Source organism: Vombatus ursinus, unplaced genomic scaffold (genome assembly GCF_900497805.2).
Source record: "Vombatus ursinus unplaced genomic scaffold, bare-nosed wombat genome assembly UNPS02014820.1, whole genome shotgun sequence".
Lineage (NCBI taxonomy): Eukaryota > Metazoa > Chordata > Mammalia > Diprotodontia > Vombatidae > Vombatus > Vombatus ursinus.
Genome location: NW_020954598.1, coordinates 19,624,960 through 19,639,897, shown reverse-complemented (window position 1 = coordinate 19,639,897; position 14,938 = coordinate 19,624,960). Strand labels below are relative to the sequence as shown.

Below are 14,938 nucleotides of genomic sequence, written 5' to 3'. Positions count from 1 at the left end.
AATTGAGGCTCAGGTTAAGTGACTTATGTGGATTAACAGTGTCATACACACTGACGCTATTTGTCCTAACATTAATTCTTAAGGCAGAAGAACAGATAATTTGAAGGTAAATGTGTTCTTGGATTTTATTTATTAGAACAAGATGAAAAACCATCTTTAAATAATGATTTAGTACTGGGGAATTCTAACTATGTCAACAAAACTAGGAGACATAACTTGTTGAAAGGAACAAGAAATCATAACTAGTGTATTCTAAAAACTAAGTTATAAAAGAATGTAAACATGCTTCAAGTGGGTTTCATGCAAAGTAAAGTGTCATATAGGAAGCCACAGGTTACAGGAGTAGAATAAAAACAGCATTTAACTAATTGCAAGATGGCTCATCAGTCTTAGGGAAGGTATTCCATTCACTTCTGTGGGACAGATTCTCTCTGTAGTAGCAACAAAAATTAACTATTAAAATACTTTTTCTCAAGTAAGACAGGTGTAAATTGGTTTTCATATTATAGTTGAGAGAGTTTACAAGAAACTTCATAATAGTTGAGTCTAAGTTGGTTTTCCCATGTTGCACACAGAAAAGTTCTCAATATCACATGGAAGACATTTTCCCAACTAGTACTATTCCTTCAGTGTTTCCTGAGAAAATAATGGTAGTCCATATTCTATTTTACTTTGCATTTGCAATTTCTACATGTCTTCGGATTAGGCTGAATTTTCCTGTTGGATCTGGAATATACCATTTTTCCCAAATGTCAGCATAGGAAGCAGTTCTTCCCCATGGCTTAAAGTGTCCGTTCCAGTGGAGTAGTTTGGCAGCCTTTACAAACTGAGGTGAATATCGATTTCCAGCACTAGAGCCTTCCATTAACAAAACAAAATATACACATATTAACTATTAAACTGTTAGTAACTAAAGACATGCTGAAATTTTAAAATCTGATTACTTACCAAGGTGTCGGACGTTCCACATGGGGTCAATATTTGAATGTTGTTTATAAAACACTATAAGTAGAGGGGGTGTTGTAATGCTGCCTGCTAGTGTTCTACTGTATAATTCTTCTCTGGAGGGACAAACAAAAAGCCATTAAGGTAGTACAAGCACCAGATGCTGAATTAATTTAAATGCTCACTACAACTCTTACTGTCTCTATGTACTTACTCTACATTAAGTTTCATCCATTTTTCCAGTTGATAAGTAATGTTTTGTTGTTTCCATTCTGTTAAATTTGCGACAAAAACCCCAGGATTAAAAGAGCAGGTGCTAGCTTTCATGGCCAGATTTCGAATCCTTTTTTTCTTATAGTCCAGAAATCCAATATAATTATACTGTGAACAGAATTAAAATGCAGTTTATTTAAACAGAACAATGAATATTTTGTGTTAATCACTGACCCGACCAACAAAGTGAACAAAATGATCAGTATAATTGACAGCTACATTATTGAAATATTGTACAGTCAAGCCTCAAATTGATATGGAAAATACTCCTGAGAATGTGTAATATGAAATTCTATAATGAGGGGAAAGAAATGGCCTGGTAGGCAATTACTGATGCTTTTAGCCACAAAATACTTCAATGAAAAAGGTAGGAATGAATATGTGGGTGTAGTTTTTGAAATCTGGAGAGCAGCATAAATGCCAAAAAGGAAACAGAATATTGTGCTTAAGGCTCTGGTGACACTGCCATTTTGTTGACACTGGTCTCAATAATTAAAGCTGTGTCTTCAGTTACTCTTTAGCTTATATTTTGATGGGTGATTCACCTGATTCCCTGCTCCATGGACAAAAACTTTCGCAGAAGTTGAATCACAGTCTTCTGAAAAAGCTGCTGCATGCCCAGGCTTCAAAGGTGTATTATAAAGGGCACGAATATCACCTGGAAGAGTAAAAAGATGCCTCAAGAGAGGCCCTGAATGCACCAAGTTTTCAATGAAAACGACTTATTGCCACTCACAGTTAACAAGTGTCCTAACAATTTAAAATGAAATCTGAGACAAGTTCAGTTAGCTGGATTAAAGGGGTTGAGAGCATGATGGAAAAAAGGTACCTTGTACTATTACATCATCATCCACATATATTGCCTTTTCTGCATTTGGAACCAAGTTAGGTAGGTAGAACCTTGCAAAGGTTAACTGTTAAAAGAAGAAATGTACACGGCTTGTAAACATTAATACAGCACTTTAAAGATGGAATGCTAGTTTTCTAGGGCTAAATAAACACATTTAAAGGATCAGGGCTGGTCCCAAGAAGCTGCTCATGTCACAGTCATGACAAGCTTTTTATTTATATGTATGTGTGTATATACACACACATGAAAAGTTCCAAGCACCCCTGGGTCACGTGAACCCCACAAGTTGTTATTGTGTACCAGCTTCAGGCCTCTCCTAGACACAAATGATGGATTGTACTCACTGGCTTCACGGAGTCCACCTGTTTAGGATCCACCTTTACTTTCCCTTCCAAAAGTTGAGGGTCAAAATCCACAATTTTGTATTTGATGTTTTTCAGAGAGCCACTATTGAGCCAGGATCTGACCATGGTAAAGCACCAAATGTCATGTCAGTCTTAGTATGTACATGATCATGTTTCAATAAAAATCAGACAAATGTGTCTTGTTCCTTAGCAACAGTACCAAGCATTTCAGAGTGCTTCTAAAGGGCCTGTGCAGGGGACAGAGTATTCTACCTACCTACCTACAGTCTGGAGCCCTGAGAAAGTGCCAGGGGTCCCCATGTAGAAAGTTTTCTTAAGAGGAAGGGAGGCATCATGGTAAAAGGGAAAGAGCACTGATTCTTGAGTCAGAACCCGAGGTCAAATCCCATCTCTGATCCTTACTGCCTTTGTGTGACCTGGGACAACACCTCCATAAGCCTCACTTTTCTGTAAAGTGAGGGGACTAGACTAGATGGCTCCTAGGGATCCTTCCATGATGCCATGAATCTGGGATTCAGCTATTGCGTTTTACTAGAGCCAATGCCATGCTACAAAATGCTGATTCTTCCAGTAAACATATATGTAAGTCTAAAATGGACAAACCCCAAGGGGAAATTCTAGTCAGCAAACTCAGACCCGAGCCAAGGACACAATGTAGTTGAGAAAAACAGGGTTCCTCTAGTCCCACTGTCTTACTGACTTCCCAAGTGAATTTGGTCAAGTAGCTTCCCCTCTCTAGGTCTCACTTTCCTCTAAAATGAGAAGCTCAGCTTTTATCTGAAAATGAATAAAGAACTTGAGAGAAGGTGTGTTTATTAAATTTGTGGCACATAAATGTAATGGACCATTACTGTGAGAAAAAGCAAATATGTGCCTCAAAAGATGCAAAGGGAAGTAAAAACAACATAGACAATGCCTACAACAATGTAAGTGGAAAGAATAATCAAAACAAAACAAATGTAAAACTGCAGAGAACCAATTTGGTCCCAAAGAAGAGCTACAAGATGCCTCTTCCTACATTTGCAGAGATGGCCTGGGGGAGGGAGTAGTGTTCTCATAGATATGAAACATTACATGGGGCAAATTTTTTCTATGTATTGATCAGTTTTACTGAAGATTGTTTATTTTTAATGTAAGGAGTAGCTCTGAGAGAGGAAATGGTACAGAGAAACTGAGGTAATGTAAAAACAAAGATATTAAAAATCTATTAAAATCTTGGGGTGGGGGCAGAAAGGAAATAGATCAAATCAATCAGTAGTTAACACTGATTAATTTCTTCCTCTTTATATCCAACACACTGCCTCCTAAATATATTCTCTGACCCAGGAAAAAGTGAGTTCAAAAGCGTCTACCAAAGAAGTGTCTTCCTACATTTACGATTAGTTTATAGCATACTTTGGGTTCTCAGTACATGCCATTTTAATAGTTTTAAAGCTGTATTTGTTCCTGGACTGGGTGGCGAGCAGCAGGGATAGGAATGAAAGACCCTCCAAAGAGCATTGTAAAGAGTGCCTATGATACCATGTCGAGAGTGGAGGGTGAGAATCCTGCTACCAGGCTAGTTGTGTTACTATGGGCAGGTCATGTATCAGCTTCCATTTCCTTATTTTGTAATGTATCCTAGCACTGTGTGATATTTACAGTGTTATGGTGAAAAGAGCTAGAAAAAGCTACCTTTAGAGAGTAAAAGAGTGAAACATTTTCCAACTCAGATGAGCTTTTAGTTTTTTCTTTACTAAAAGTTTTTCTTTAGGGGAAAGCTCTTGTCATTTAGGACTCAGCCTCAGCAAGGGACTTTAATGTTTTATGTCTGCATATATTGCATTAGGTGATGTGGCCTTCCAGATCTTCCCAATTCCTCTTCTCCTGCAGCATGGTATTAAGAACTGAGATAGGAACTTACCTAAGATGGTCTGCAGTATCATTCAAAGTAACAATGTAGAAAACCACATTGGAGTGGGTATTATGGTAAATACTATTCATCACTGCAATTGTGCCCCCAAGTCTGTCTTCAGATGCTGCAATGACTACAGGAATCTCCTCTTCACTCCTATAGATCAAGCTTTCAGGAGCATTAGGCACAAAGGCTAATGGCTGAAATCCCACAAGATTTGGATCTGTAGAGGGTAGAAAGACAAGGGTAAAGGGAAACAAGTTTGGTCAATAACACTAGCTACAAAACCCAAGAAATGGAGAGGTGTGGAAGTCAGGGAACAAGAATGGTAAAATGCCATAAATCCTCTCTGTAAGTTGCTACAGTAGCCTTGTTTCATTTATTTATTTATTTTTGGCTCTGGCTTTCTATTCTAAAGCACTATCCAAGTCTAAAGGAAAAGCAGACCTGAAAACCAATTTATGGGCTTGTTTAAGCTAATTGAGATTGTGCTGGGGGGTGTGTGGGGGGGGGTCTGTATGCTGTATGCCAATGTTGGAAATTAGACTTGAGGAACAATTCTATGCTTATTAATACACATGCAGTGCTTTAAGATCTGCAAAGCACGTTTCTCACAATGAGACAGGTAACATCTCCATTTTAAAGATAAGCAAACCAAAGCTGTGAACAGTATAATAGCACCCCTCTCATTTTCCAAAGTCTGTAAGATCTACAATCACAACAGTTTCCTCTTCCTTTCCCCGCCCTCTCTCCTGTAGAAGTAACTTGGTATGTAGTAAGTAAAAGATTACAGAACTATATTTATCACCTTTTAACCCATCATATCAATGGAAGAGAATGGCAATCTGAATTGTGATTTACTTTATAAGACCAATAAGGTCACTGTACCTGAGATCTCCCTCTTCAACAAATCACTCAAACCAAGGAAATTATGATGCAAAACTAGTAAAAAGAGAACAACAGCAAGGACTAGGATGATGATGTTCACTAAAACAAAAAAAAAGAGAAAAAAGAATTAAATGTCTTCTTTGTTATTTAACCAATTTCAAAAAGCTACAACTTGGAAAAAGCATGTACCTTTACGGAATGACATTTTTCCTTTCAAGCTTAAAAGAATGTCACTTAATAAGCCTGCAAGAGAAAACAGTAAAAATTACTGCGTGCACCTAGCCCTTATGGTTAAATTTTCTGGTGGCATTTCCATGAAGTTCAGCAGTAAAGATCCCAACCTATGATATTTCTATAAGTGATCTAATGTCCAAGTATGAGCTTGAAGTGCTGCTCCAACGGTAAAATCAACCGAAAAATAAAAGCAGGTTCAATATCAAGCAATTCACAATATTCTTTGGTGCTATATTACATTAACTTTAAAATTCCAAGTCCTCTACTTTATAGTGGTGCTGAAGTACAATTCTGTTATATGTCAACCTTCAGGAAACTTTCACCTAACTAAATTGATACCAACTGCTATGCCAGTCATTATGCTCTTGGCTTTGTTAGAGTGATAAAAAACAAACAAACAAACAAAACACCCCTACCATCGAAGGAAAGGAGATCAACTTAAGAATCAAACAAAAAAATTATGAAGGGAATAGGAGAAAGTGAAGTAGAGGGGGAGGAAAGCAAATTCAAAAAAGTTCAGGTGCTGATACACCTCGATTGACAAAGCACAATACCTCTTCCTTATGAACCGATGAGTCCTGTGGCTGTGTGGCACTGCTGGAGCCAGTGTATCATAGATGACAGAAGATGGAGTTTCTGGTTTGTGTATTTTTTGCTTTTATGCACAGGATTACCATCAACATTGAGTATCTGCTAAGCACCTGCTTTATGCCAGGTTCAGCTAGAGATATGAATATGAACAACACTGTGCGTTCATGGAGCTCATAACTTAGACTAATTGGGGAGTTAAGACTTGCTCACAAACAACAATAAAGGCAATAAATGAGAAACACAAGAATAGAATATAAGCAAAATACTCTGGGAGTGAAGAGATTGCTTATCCCTTACCAACCAATTACAAAATCTTGGGGTATTTTTCTTTCTATCTTACTGTTCTTGCTCAGTATCCTTTCTACTATCTCATATACATGGAGGTACCCCAAGGTTCTACTCTGTGTACTCTCTTCTATCAATACTCATGATTTCATCAGCTCCTATATATTCAACTATTATTTCATGCAGATGATTCCCAAATCTACACATCCAGCCTACTTCTCACTCCTGAGCTCTAATCCCACATGTCCAACTACTTGGTGGACATTTTCCACCTGAATGTTTCTTAGGTATCTCACACTCAACACACACAAAACTAGTCAGTCAGCCAAAAACTTTTATTACACACCTACTATGTGCCAGGCACTGTGATAGGCACTGGGGAATATAAAACAACAACAAGAAAAACCAAAAGACAATTCCTGCTCTTGAGGAGTTCACAATCTAATGGGGGAGACAACATATAAACAACTATGCACAAACAAGGTATATGCAGTATACGTTGGCAATAACAAATAGGGAAGGCCCTAGAATTAAGAGGGATGAGAAAGGCTTCCTGTAGAAGTGGGATTTTAGCTGGGACCTGAAGAAGCTAGGAGGTGGAGATAAGAAGGGAAAGAACATTCCAGGCATGAGAAACAGCCCGTGAAAATGCCTGGAGTCTAGAGATGGAACGTCTTGTTCAGAAACAACAAGGCCAGTGTCACTGGATCATGGGAGAAAGGTATAAGAATATTGGAAAGCTGGGGGTCGGGTGGGGTGAGAAGGTAGGTTATGAAGGCCTTTGAAGGCCAAACAGGTAACAAGGGGTTATGGGTGTTTACTGAGTAGAGGGATGATAGGGTCAGATCTGTACTTTAGGAAGATTACTCTGACAGTTGAGTGGAAGATGGATTGCAATAGGAAAGACTTGTGGCAGACAGCCCAATCAGCAGGCTACTGCAATTGTCAGGCATAAGGTGCTGAGGGCCTGCACACAGGTGGCTGTGTCAGGGGAAAGGAGAGAGCACATGGGAGAAATATCATGAAAGTAAAACAGACAGGCTTTGGAGAGTAAGAGACAGTGAGAAGTCAAGGATGACACCTAGGTTGTGAGCCTGAATGACTGGGAGGATAGTGGTATCTTTGACAGTAACAGAAAGGGCTGGAAGGAAAGGGTTTTGGACTTGTGAAGTTTAAGATTTCTATAGGACATACCGTTTGATACATCCAAAAGGCAGAAGAAGATGTGATACTAGAGGTCAGCAGAGAGGTTAGGACTGGATAAATAAAACTGACAATCAGCAGCAGAGATAACTGATTCCATGGGAGTAGATGAGATCACTAAATTGAAATAGCATAGAGGGAGATGAAAGCCCAGACAGAACCCCACGGGATAGCTATAGTTACTGGGCATGACATGAAGCAACGGAAATCTGAGAAGGTACAGTCAGATAGGTAGGAGAACCAGGAGAGAGTACTGCCATGAAAACATAGAGAGAATATCATATCAAGGAGAAGAAGGTAATGGGCAGTGTCAAAAGCTAAAGAGAGGTCAGGAAAGATGAGTAGTAAGAAAAAGACAAACTCATTATCTTTCCCCCTAAACCCTTCCTTCATAACTTCTCATGACCGTTTCCAGTCACCCAAGTTTATAACTTGACCCTTTAAGTCTAATACTCCACACAGCCAATAGGTTTCCAAGACTTGTTGATTAGATCTCCTTAACATCTCTCACTTCCAACCCCTTCTCTACTCACATCAGAATACCTGGACTATTATAACAGACCCCTAATTGGTTTCCTTGTATCCTGCCTCTTCCCTCTCCAATTCATTACATACACAGCTGCCAAACTGCCATTTCTAAGCATAAGTTGGACAACACCATTCCCTTGCTGAAGAAACTTCAGTAACTCCCACTGCTTCTAAGATAAAATACAAACTCCTTTGGTGTGGTGTTCCTTCAGTCTGCTTCCAGTCTATGTCTCTAATCTGTTACAAATTATTCTCCCTCAATCTACATTCCAATTAAAGTGGCCCACTTGATGTTCCTTATATACCCTGTCTCTGAGTCTTTGCATGTCTGCCCCTCACGCCTGGAATGCTCTCCCCTCCCATCTCTAGTGCCTGAAAACCCTAGCTCCGCTCAAGGCTCAACTCAGATGTCACCTCATCCAAAAAGCCTTTCCACTTTCATATCTCTCTCTCTCTCTCTCTCTCTCTCTCTCTCTCTCCCTACACACACACACACAGAGTTTTATTTTATTTTCAGTTCCAGGTTCTCTCACTTCTCCACCCCCCTTCTCCATCCCACTAAGAAGGCAAGAAAAGGAAAACCCATTACAAATACGAAGTCACGCAAAACTAATTTCTACATTAGCCATGTTCTGGGAAAAGAAAAAGAAAGAAAAAATTGCTTCAATCTGTACTCTGAGTTCATCAGTTCTCTCTCTGCAGGTGGATAGCATGTTTTATCCTAAGTCCTTCGGAATTGCAGTGGGTCATTCTATTGATCAGTTACTAAGTCTTTCACAAATTATTGTCTTCACAGTATTACTATTACTGTGGACATGTTCTTTTGGTTCTGCTCATTTCAACTTTGCATCAGTTCATATAAGTCTTCCCAGGTTTCTCAGAAACCATCCCCTTCATCATCTCTTACAGCATGACAGTAATGCATCACATTCATATGCCATAATTTACAGACCTAGTAGTGGTAGCCTATGTCAAAGAGTATGCACAAATTAATAGCGTTTGGGGTATATTTCCAAAATGTTTTCCAGAATGGTTGGACTAGTTCATAGTTCCATCTGCATTAATGTACTTATTTTCCTATATCCCCTCAAACATTTGGCATTTTCCTTTTCTGTCATCTTAGCCAATCTAATGGGTTCAAGGTGGTACTTCAGAGTTGTTTTAATTGACATTTTTTTAATTATTAGTGATTTAGAACATTTTTTTCATGAGTATTGACAAATTTGATTTCTTTTTCTGAAAACAGTCTGTTCACATCCCTTGACCATTACTTTGTATTTATTTTGTGCACGTGCTGTTGTTTACTTATGTGAAAATACTGCATTCTTCAGAAGGATATAAGTTTGTTGAGAGTGGAACTATATCAATTTGGTCCACAGCATGTACTTAATAAATGCTTGAAGAAATACATTCAATTAGATGAATGATCTAGTTGTAAAAATATATGGCTAGAACTTACAAAAACAGGCATTGGTAACATGTCCATACATTGAAAGAGAGGCCAGTTGCAAGCCTGAGAATAGAGAATGAAAAGGCCAGAAGGCAGAAATATACCCAATAGTGAGAATGATTTTTGAATACAAGCAGACCTAACCAGTCAGGTGAAAAGGTGCCTCTTTCTGTTATAAACTTGAATCATAGGAACAAGGAATTTAAACCTGCCTATCAAAAACTGATGTAGTTGTGTGTAATAACTTAGGCTAGGCAATAATTTTGGGATGGTTTGAATCTGTGACAGCAATGATCACGCAGGTGTGCTTCTATTGACATAAGGCTGACTCAAACTGCCCTACTTTAACCACTTGAAATCAAATTGATCTTGTTACCTAATCTTTCGTTGACTTTCTATCAGTTGGGTGATGGTGTTCATGCTATAAACATCTGTTTTCATTGATCTCTTTCATTGTGGTTTTAATTTTGTGGTTTTAAAGAACGGATATATTAGTTCTGATTCTTCCTTACAACATGACTAATGTGAAAATATGTTTAATAGGAATGTATGTGTAGAGCCTATATCAGATTGCATGCTGTCCTGGGGAGGGTGGAGGTGACAGAGGGGGGAAAAATTCAAAACTCAAAAGCTTATGGAAGTGATTGTTGAAAACTAAAAATAAATAAATTAATAAAAAAAAAATAAAGAATGGATATCAATCCACCACAGAAACATGCAAAAATTGTAGTTATTAAAGAGTACACTTCAATAACTATTAGAGAAATTGCAGAAAAAAAGTTGGTTTGGAGAAGTGAAGCATTTTAGGTATCATTCAAAACCATAATGAAACATGATTAGTCACATGGAAGCACAAAAAAAAAGTGTAGTAGAAAATGAAAAACACCAGGAGATGACAAACTATTGCTGGAAAATAGTAATTCATCCTTAGAAAGCAAACAAATACATTCAGAGGGACTTGGCAGCTAAAGGGATTTGTTACTAATTCCTCTAGGGGTGGCACATAATTCTTGGTTGGAAGAACAACTTAAAAAACAGCCACTATCGCTATGAAGCAAAAATGCTTGTCATTAGCAAAACAATACAAAAACTGTATTGGAGTACCTAAGATTTGACAAAGGTAATTTTTACTTATGAAACTCACTTTTCCTTCAGGGTTATACCAAAATCACTGTCAGAAGTGCAGGTGAGCCTGTAAGATCTGGGCATCTTCATGAGACTAAAACATCTGCCCCCAAAAATCTTCTGGAGATTTTTCACTTTCAGTGGACCTGGAAGTCTTTTCCCCATTGAAATAATGATGAACTCTGATAAACATAAAGGTATACTAAGAAGCAGAACTGTTCCAAAATTATAGAAATTCGCAAAAGGAATATGGAAACAGATGCTACAAGTTGTGAAAGATTAAGAAATTTATCTGAGATGGAGATAAACATATTTCTTTGGCTTGGGAAATCCAGATTTAAACCACAATGAAAATGAGAGAAACTTGACAAAAAAATGTATTGTTCATAAAACATACATGTAATATCTAATGTGATGAAAGTATATTTTTATGATGAAGAAAGTAATAATTTCTCCAATATGCCACTGTGAATCTTCTTAGTTATTAATGTTCTTTATATATTCAAATTATCTTATATTTACTTATTCGTGTAATTTCCTCAAAAACCTTTTTGTTTTATCTTCCAATCCCTAGCCACTAGTGAAAGACCTTACATGTGGTAGGTTCTTACCACAGAATTAATAAATGCCCTCTGAAAGTTGCAAACAAAGCATTATTTCCTATATTTTTGGAACTGTACCATCTACTTTGGCACACAGAACTGTATATCTTGTTACCTCATTACTACTCTACCCTTAAAGAGTTACTTTGTGTCATAGGAACTGTATCCCAAAGTACAGAAATATCTTTATCTGTTCCACTGTACAAGAGTAGTATCATTACTAGGAAGAACTGACAGACCATTACAGTTTAAATGGTTTTGCATAACAAAAGAAATCTGTTCCTCTTCTGGCTTTTGTTTAGCAATTATTCTTCAATGACAACAGTCCATATTTATAGAGCACTTTCCTTCCAACAACATGGTGAAGGTGAAAATGCAAATGTTATTATGTCCATTGCACAGAAGAGAAAACTGAAGCTTAGAGAACTCAAGTAACTTAGACCAAATCACAAAACAAAATCCAATGGCCTTTTCTCAACCCTCATTCTCTTTGACCTCTCTTCACTCTTTGACAAGGTTGATCACTCTCTTCTCCTGGATACTCTCTTCTTTCCAGGTTTTCAGGTCACTGCTCTCTCCTGGTTCTCCTCCTACCAATCTGACGGCTCCTTCTCTCTCTCCTTTGCTGGATCTTTCTCCAGATCATGCCCTCTCACTGGAGGTGTCCCTCAGGTTTCTAATCTGGGACTTTTCTTCTCCCTCTATGCTACTTCATTTGGTGATCTCATCAGCTCCCATGGATTTAATTACCTTCTCTATGTTGATGATTCTCCAATCTACCTATCCTGCCCAAATTCTCTATTGACCTCCAATCTTGCATCTCCAAGTGTCTTTCAGACATGTCAAACTGGATGTCTAGTAGATGTCTTAAACTCCATCTGTCTAAAATAAAACTCATTATCTTTCTTCTAAACTCTATCCCATTCCCCTCCTACCTTCCCTATTAGTGTAGAGAGCAACACCATCCTCCCAGTCTCTCAGGCTCACAAACTAGGAGTCATCCTGGATTCACTATCTCTCACCCCCCATATCTAAACTATTATCAAGGCCTGTTGATTTCACCTCTCCAACAATCTCTCAAATACACCCCCTTCTCTTATTTGACAATGAGACCACTCTGGTTGCAAGCCCTTACCATCTCACATCTTGATTACCGTACTGACCCATTGATGGGTCTGCTTGTCATATGTCGCTCCCCACACCCATCTATTCTCCATTCAGTCACTAAAATTACTTTCCTAAAGGGCAGGTATGATCACATCACTCCCTACTCAATAAACTCCAATGGCTCCTTATTACCTCCAGAAGCAAATACAAATTGCTCTGTTTGGCATTCAAAAACCTTCATAGTTTAGCTCCTCCTACCTTTTCAGTCTTTATATACCTTACTCCCTGACACATACTCTTTGATCCAGTGACACTGGCCTCCTCATAGTTCCACGGACAAGACACTTTACCTCTGAGCCCCAGGCATTTTCTCCAGCTGTCCTCCATGTCTAGAACACTCTCCCTCCTCTGTTCTGCCTACTGACCTCCCTGGCTTCTTTTAACTCCCAACTAAAATCCCATCATTTACTGGAAGCCCTCTCTAAGCCCTCTTAATTCTAGTGCCTTTGTTCTTTAATTATTTCTTATTATTTCCTATTTATCGTGTGTGTGTGTGTGTGTGTGTGTGTGTGTGTGTGTGTGTGTGTATCCTGTTTAGTATATAATTGTTTGCATGTTGTCTTCTCCATTAGACTGTGAGTAGCTCTTTGAGAACAGGGACTGTCTTTTGCCTCTTTTTGTATCCCCAGTACTTAACACAATGCCTGGCATGTTTTTTGTTGTTTAGTTGTTTTTTTCAGTTGGGTCCAATTCTATGATCCCATCTGGGGTTTTCTTGGCAAAGATACTTGAGTGGTTTGCCATTTCCTTTTCTGTTCACAATGAGGAAAATAAGTGTCTGAGGCCACATTTGAACTCAGGAAGATGAGTCTTCCTGATTCCAGGCCTGGTACTTTATCCATTTTGATACTTCACTGCCCTCCTGGCAAGTATTAGGTGCTTAATAAATGTTTATTGTTTCCTTCATTCAGTAAACATTTACTGAGTACCTATCCTGTGAAATTTGTTACATAATAAAATTCTATTGCTAGGAAAGATATGGCTTTCCAAGAAACTTGAGCAAATCATTATGTTTTTTACAATTCTACAGTTCCAATGAAGCATTATATCCAAAGTATTTAATGAAGCATTATAAATCACTACTCTGTACATTTAATTTTGGAATATAAGGTAGGATAGGCTATGCAAAAAGGCAATTCTATAACCGTTCATATTTATATAATGAAGGTTCTTAGAATGTAAGTAGTACAAACACTATTATCCTTCAGTTCAGGAAATGAACTCAGATACTATTCCAGGGTCATGCCACTGGTAGATGTCAGATATGACACTCACCAATATTTTCTTTCACACCATGGCTTCGCCTTCCTTCAACACAGAGATGCCAACAGGGCAAGCTGAAAAAGTTCTTAAAGAAACAATACGGAGGGACCAAATATCATTGTAAATACTGTATATAATGAAAATACTGAATATAGCTGAAAATACAGTATTTACAATGATATTTGGTCCCTCCGTATTGTTTCTTTAAGAACTTTAAGTGACTTACCTGTTTACAGGCAATGGTCCTGAAGGATGAAGAAGTCCTGAAGCTGAGAGTCATACAGTTATCTGTAGAAGGCCAAGAGAGAACATTTGACTGACAGGAGGCCTCATCTGTCTGAGGGCTGGGGCTTCTCTGCCATGTGGCAAGAGGATGAAGGTCCTTCTGGAGTTTATCAGGTCTTTTGGCGGTGGACTTTTGGGGCCCCTGTCCGAGGTTGAGCTCTCGGAGGTCCCGAGGTCCCCAGTGTGAGTCTCGCAGAAGCGGGCAATTCCCTTCCTTTCTCCAGGCCTTAGCTGCCTCAGCTATACGTTAGGGCTGAGGGCGGAGAGTGGGAGAAGCCAAGAGGAGATCGTTGGTTCCAGCCCTGACATTCTGGGAGTCTGAGCCCAGGGAGGGATCAGTGGATGGGAAGCCTCTCCAAGGCCCAGGACCCTCCTCCTCTGATGGGGGGGGGTTGGGGCCTCGAGCCCTCCCTTGGGCACGGGGAGTCCCTGTAGGGTCCGAGGCGGGGAAGGAGCCTCTTCCTGGGGGTTCCTCAGACGCCACGAATCCTTTGCCCGTGGGTGCCCAGGAGACATGGGGGGCTTCCTGACCCTGTGGAGGAGGCTGTGGTTATGCCAGCCTTCTCCCCCCTGCCTGGGCTGCCCCAGCCACAGCCCCTTGACCTGGGTCCCAGCCCCACCCAGGGACCCAGCCACAACACCCCACTACCTCACCTGGGACCTGAGGAGCCTTCCTCGAATCCTAGTCTGGCCCTGCCCCCAGAGCCTGGCCCCGCCCCCACCCGCCCCGCTCGCACGAAGTCCAGCCCCCGCCACCTCAGCGCCGGCCGACTGCAGCTCGTCGTTCGGAAGTGCTCGGGGCTGTCCTGGATACTGCCTGATAGACAGAGGAAAACGCCCCTCCTAAACCAGAAGGAGGGACCCTGGCATCCCTGTCTCTCAGTTGTCGCATCCCTGGGATCCTTTCCTCACCCCTCGTAACCACGACAACTGGGGCTATGGCAGTGAGAGAGCTTCCCGCGCGAGAAGGCAGAGTGTTTTGCTGCCCGC

General features: G+C 39.8%; 1 protein-coding gene across 6 annotated transcripts; it reads right to left on the bottom strand.

The window, feature by feature from the left end:
* Positions 1–99: 99 nt before the first annotated feature.
* Positions 100–14,659, bottom strand: GLT8D1 (glycosyltransferase 8 domain containing 1). 6 transcript variants are annotated; one of them, XM_027836888.1, is made up of 12 exons: positions 14,603–14,659; positions 13,890–13,951; positions 13,676–13,748; positions 5,405–5,458; positions 5,216–5,314; positions 4,337–4,550; positions 2,413–2,530; positions 2,048–2,132; positions 1,764–1,876; positions 1,160–1,326; positions 949–1,061; positions 100–858 (listed from the first exon to the last, which is right to left on the bottom strand). In XM_027836888.1, exons 2-12 carry the CDS (start codon positions 13,941–13,943, stop codon positions 668–670), a joined length of 1,281 nt encoding a protein of 426 aa, XP_027692689.1. In that variant the 5' UTR covers positions 13,944–13,951; positions 14,603–14,659; the 3' UTR covers positions 100–667. The 6 variants fall into 6 exon arrangements, with proteins under 6 accessions (XP_027692689.1, XP_027692690.1, XP_027692687.1 ...); XM_027836889.1 differs by lacking the exon at positions 13,676–13,748 and having other exon boundaries at positions 14,603–14,629; XM_027836886.1 differs by lacking the exon at positions 14,603–14,659 and having other exon boundaries at positions 13,890–14,576.
* Between the last annotated feature and the right edge of the window lie 279 nt (positions 14,660–14,938).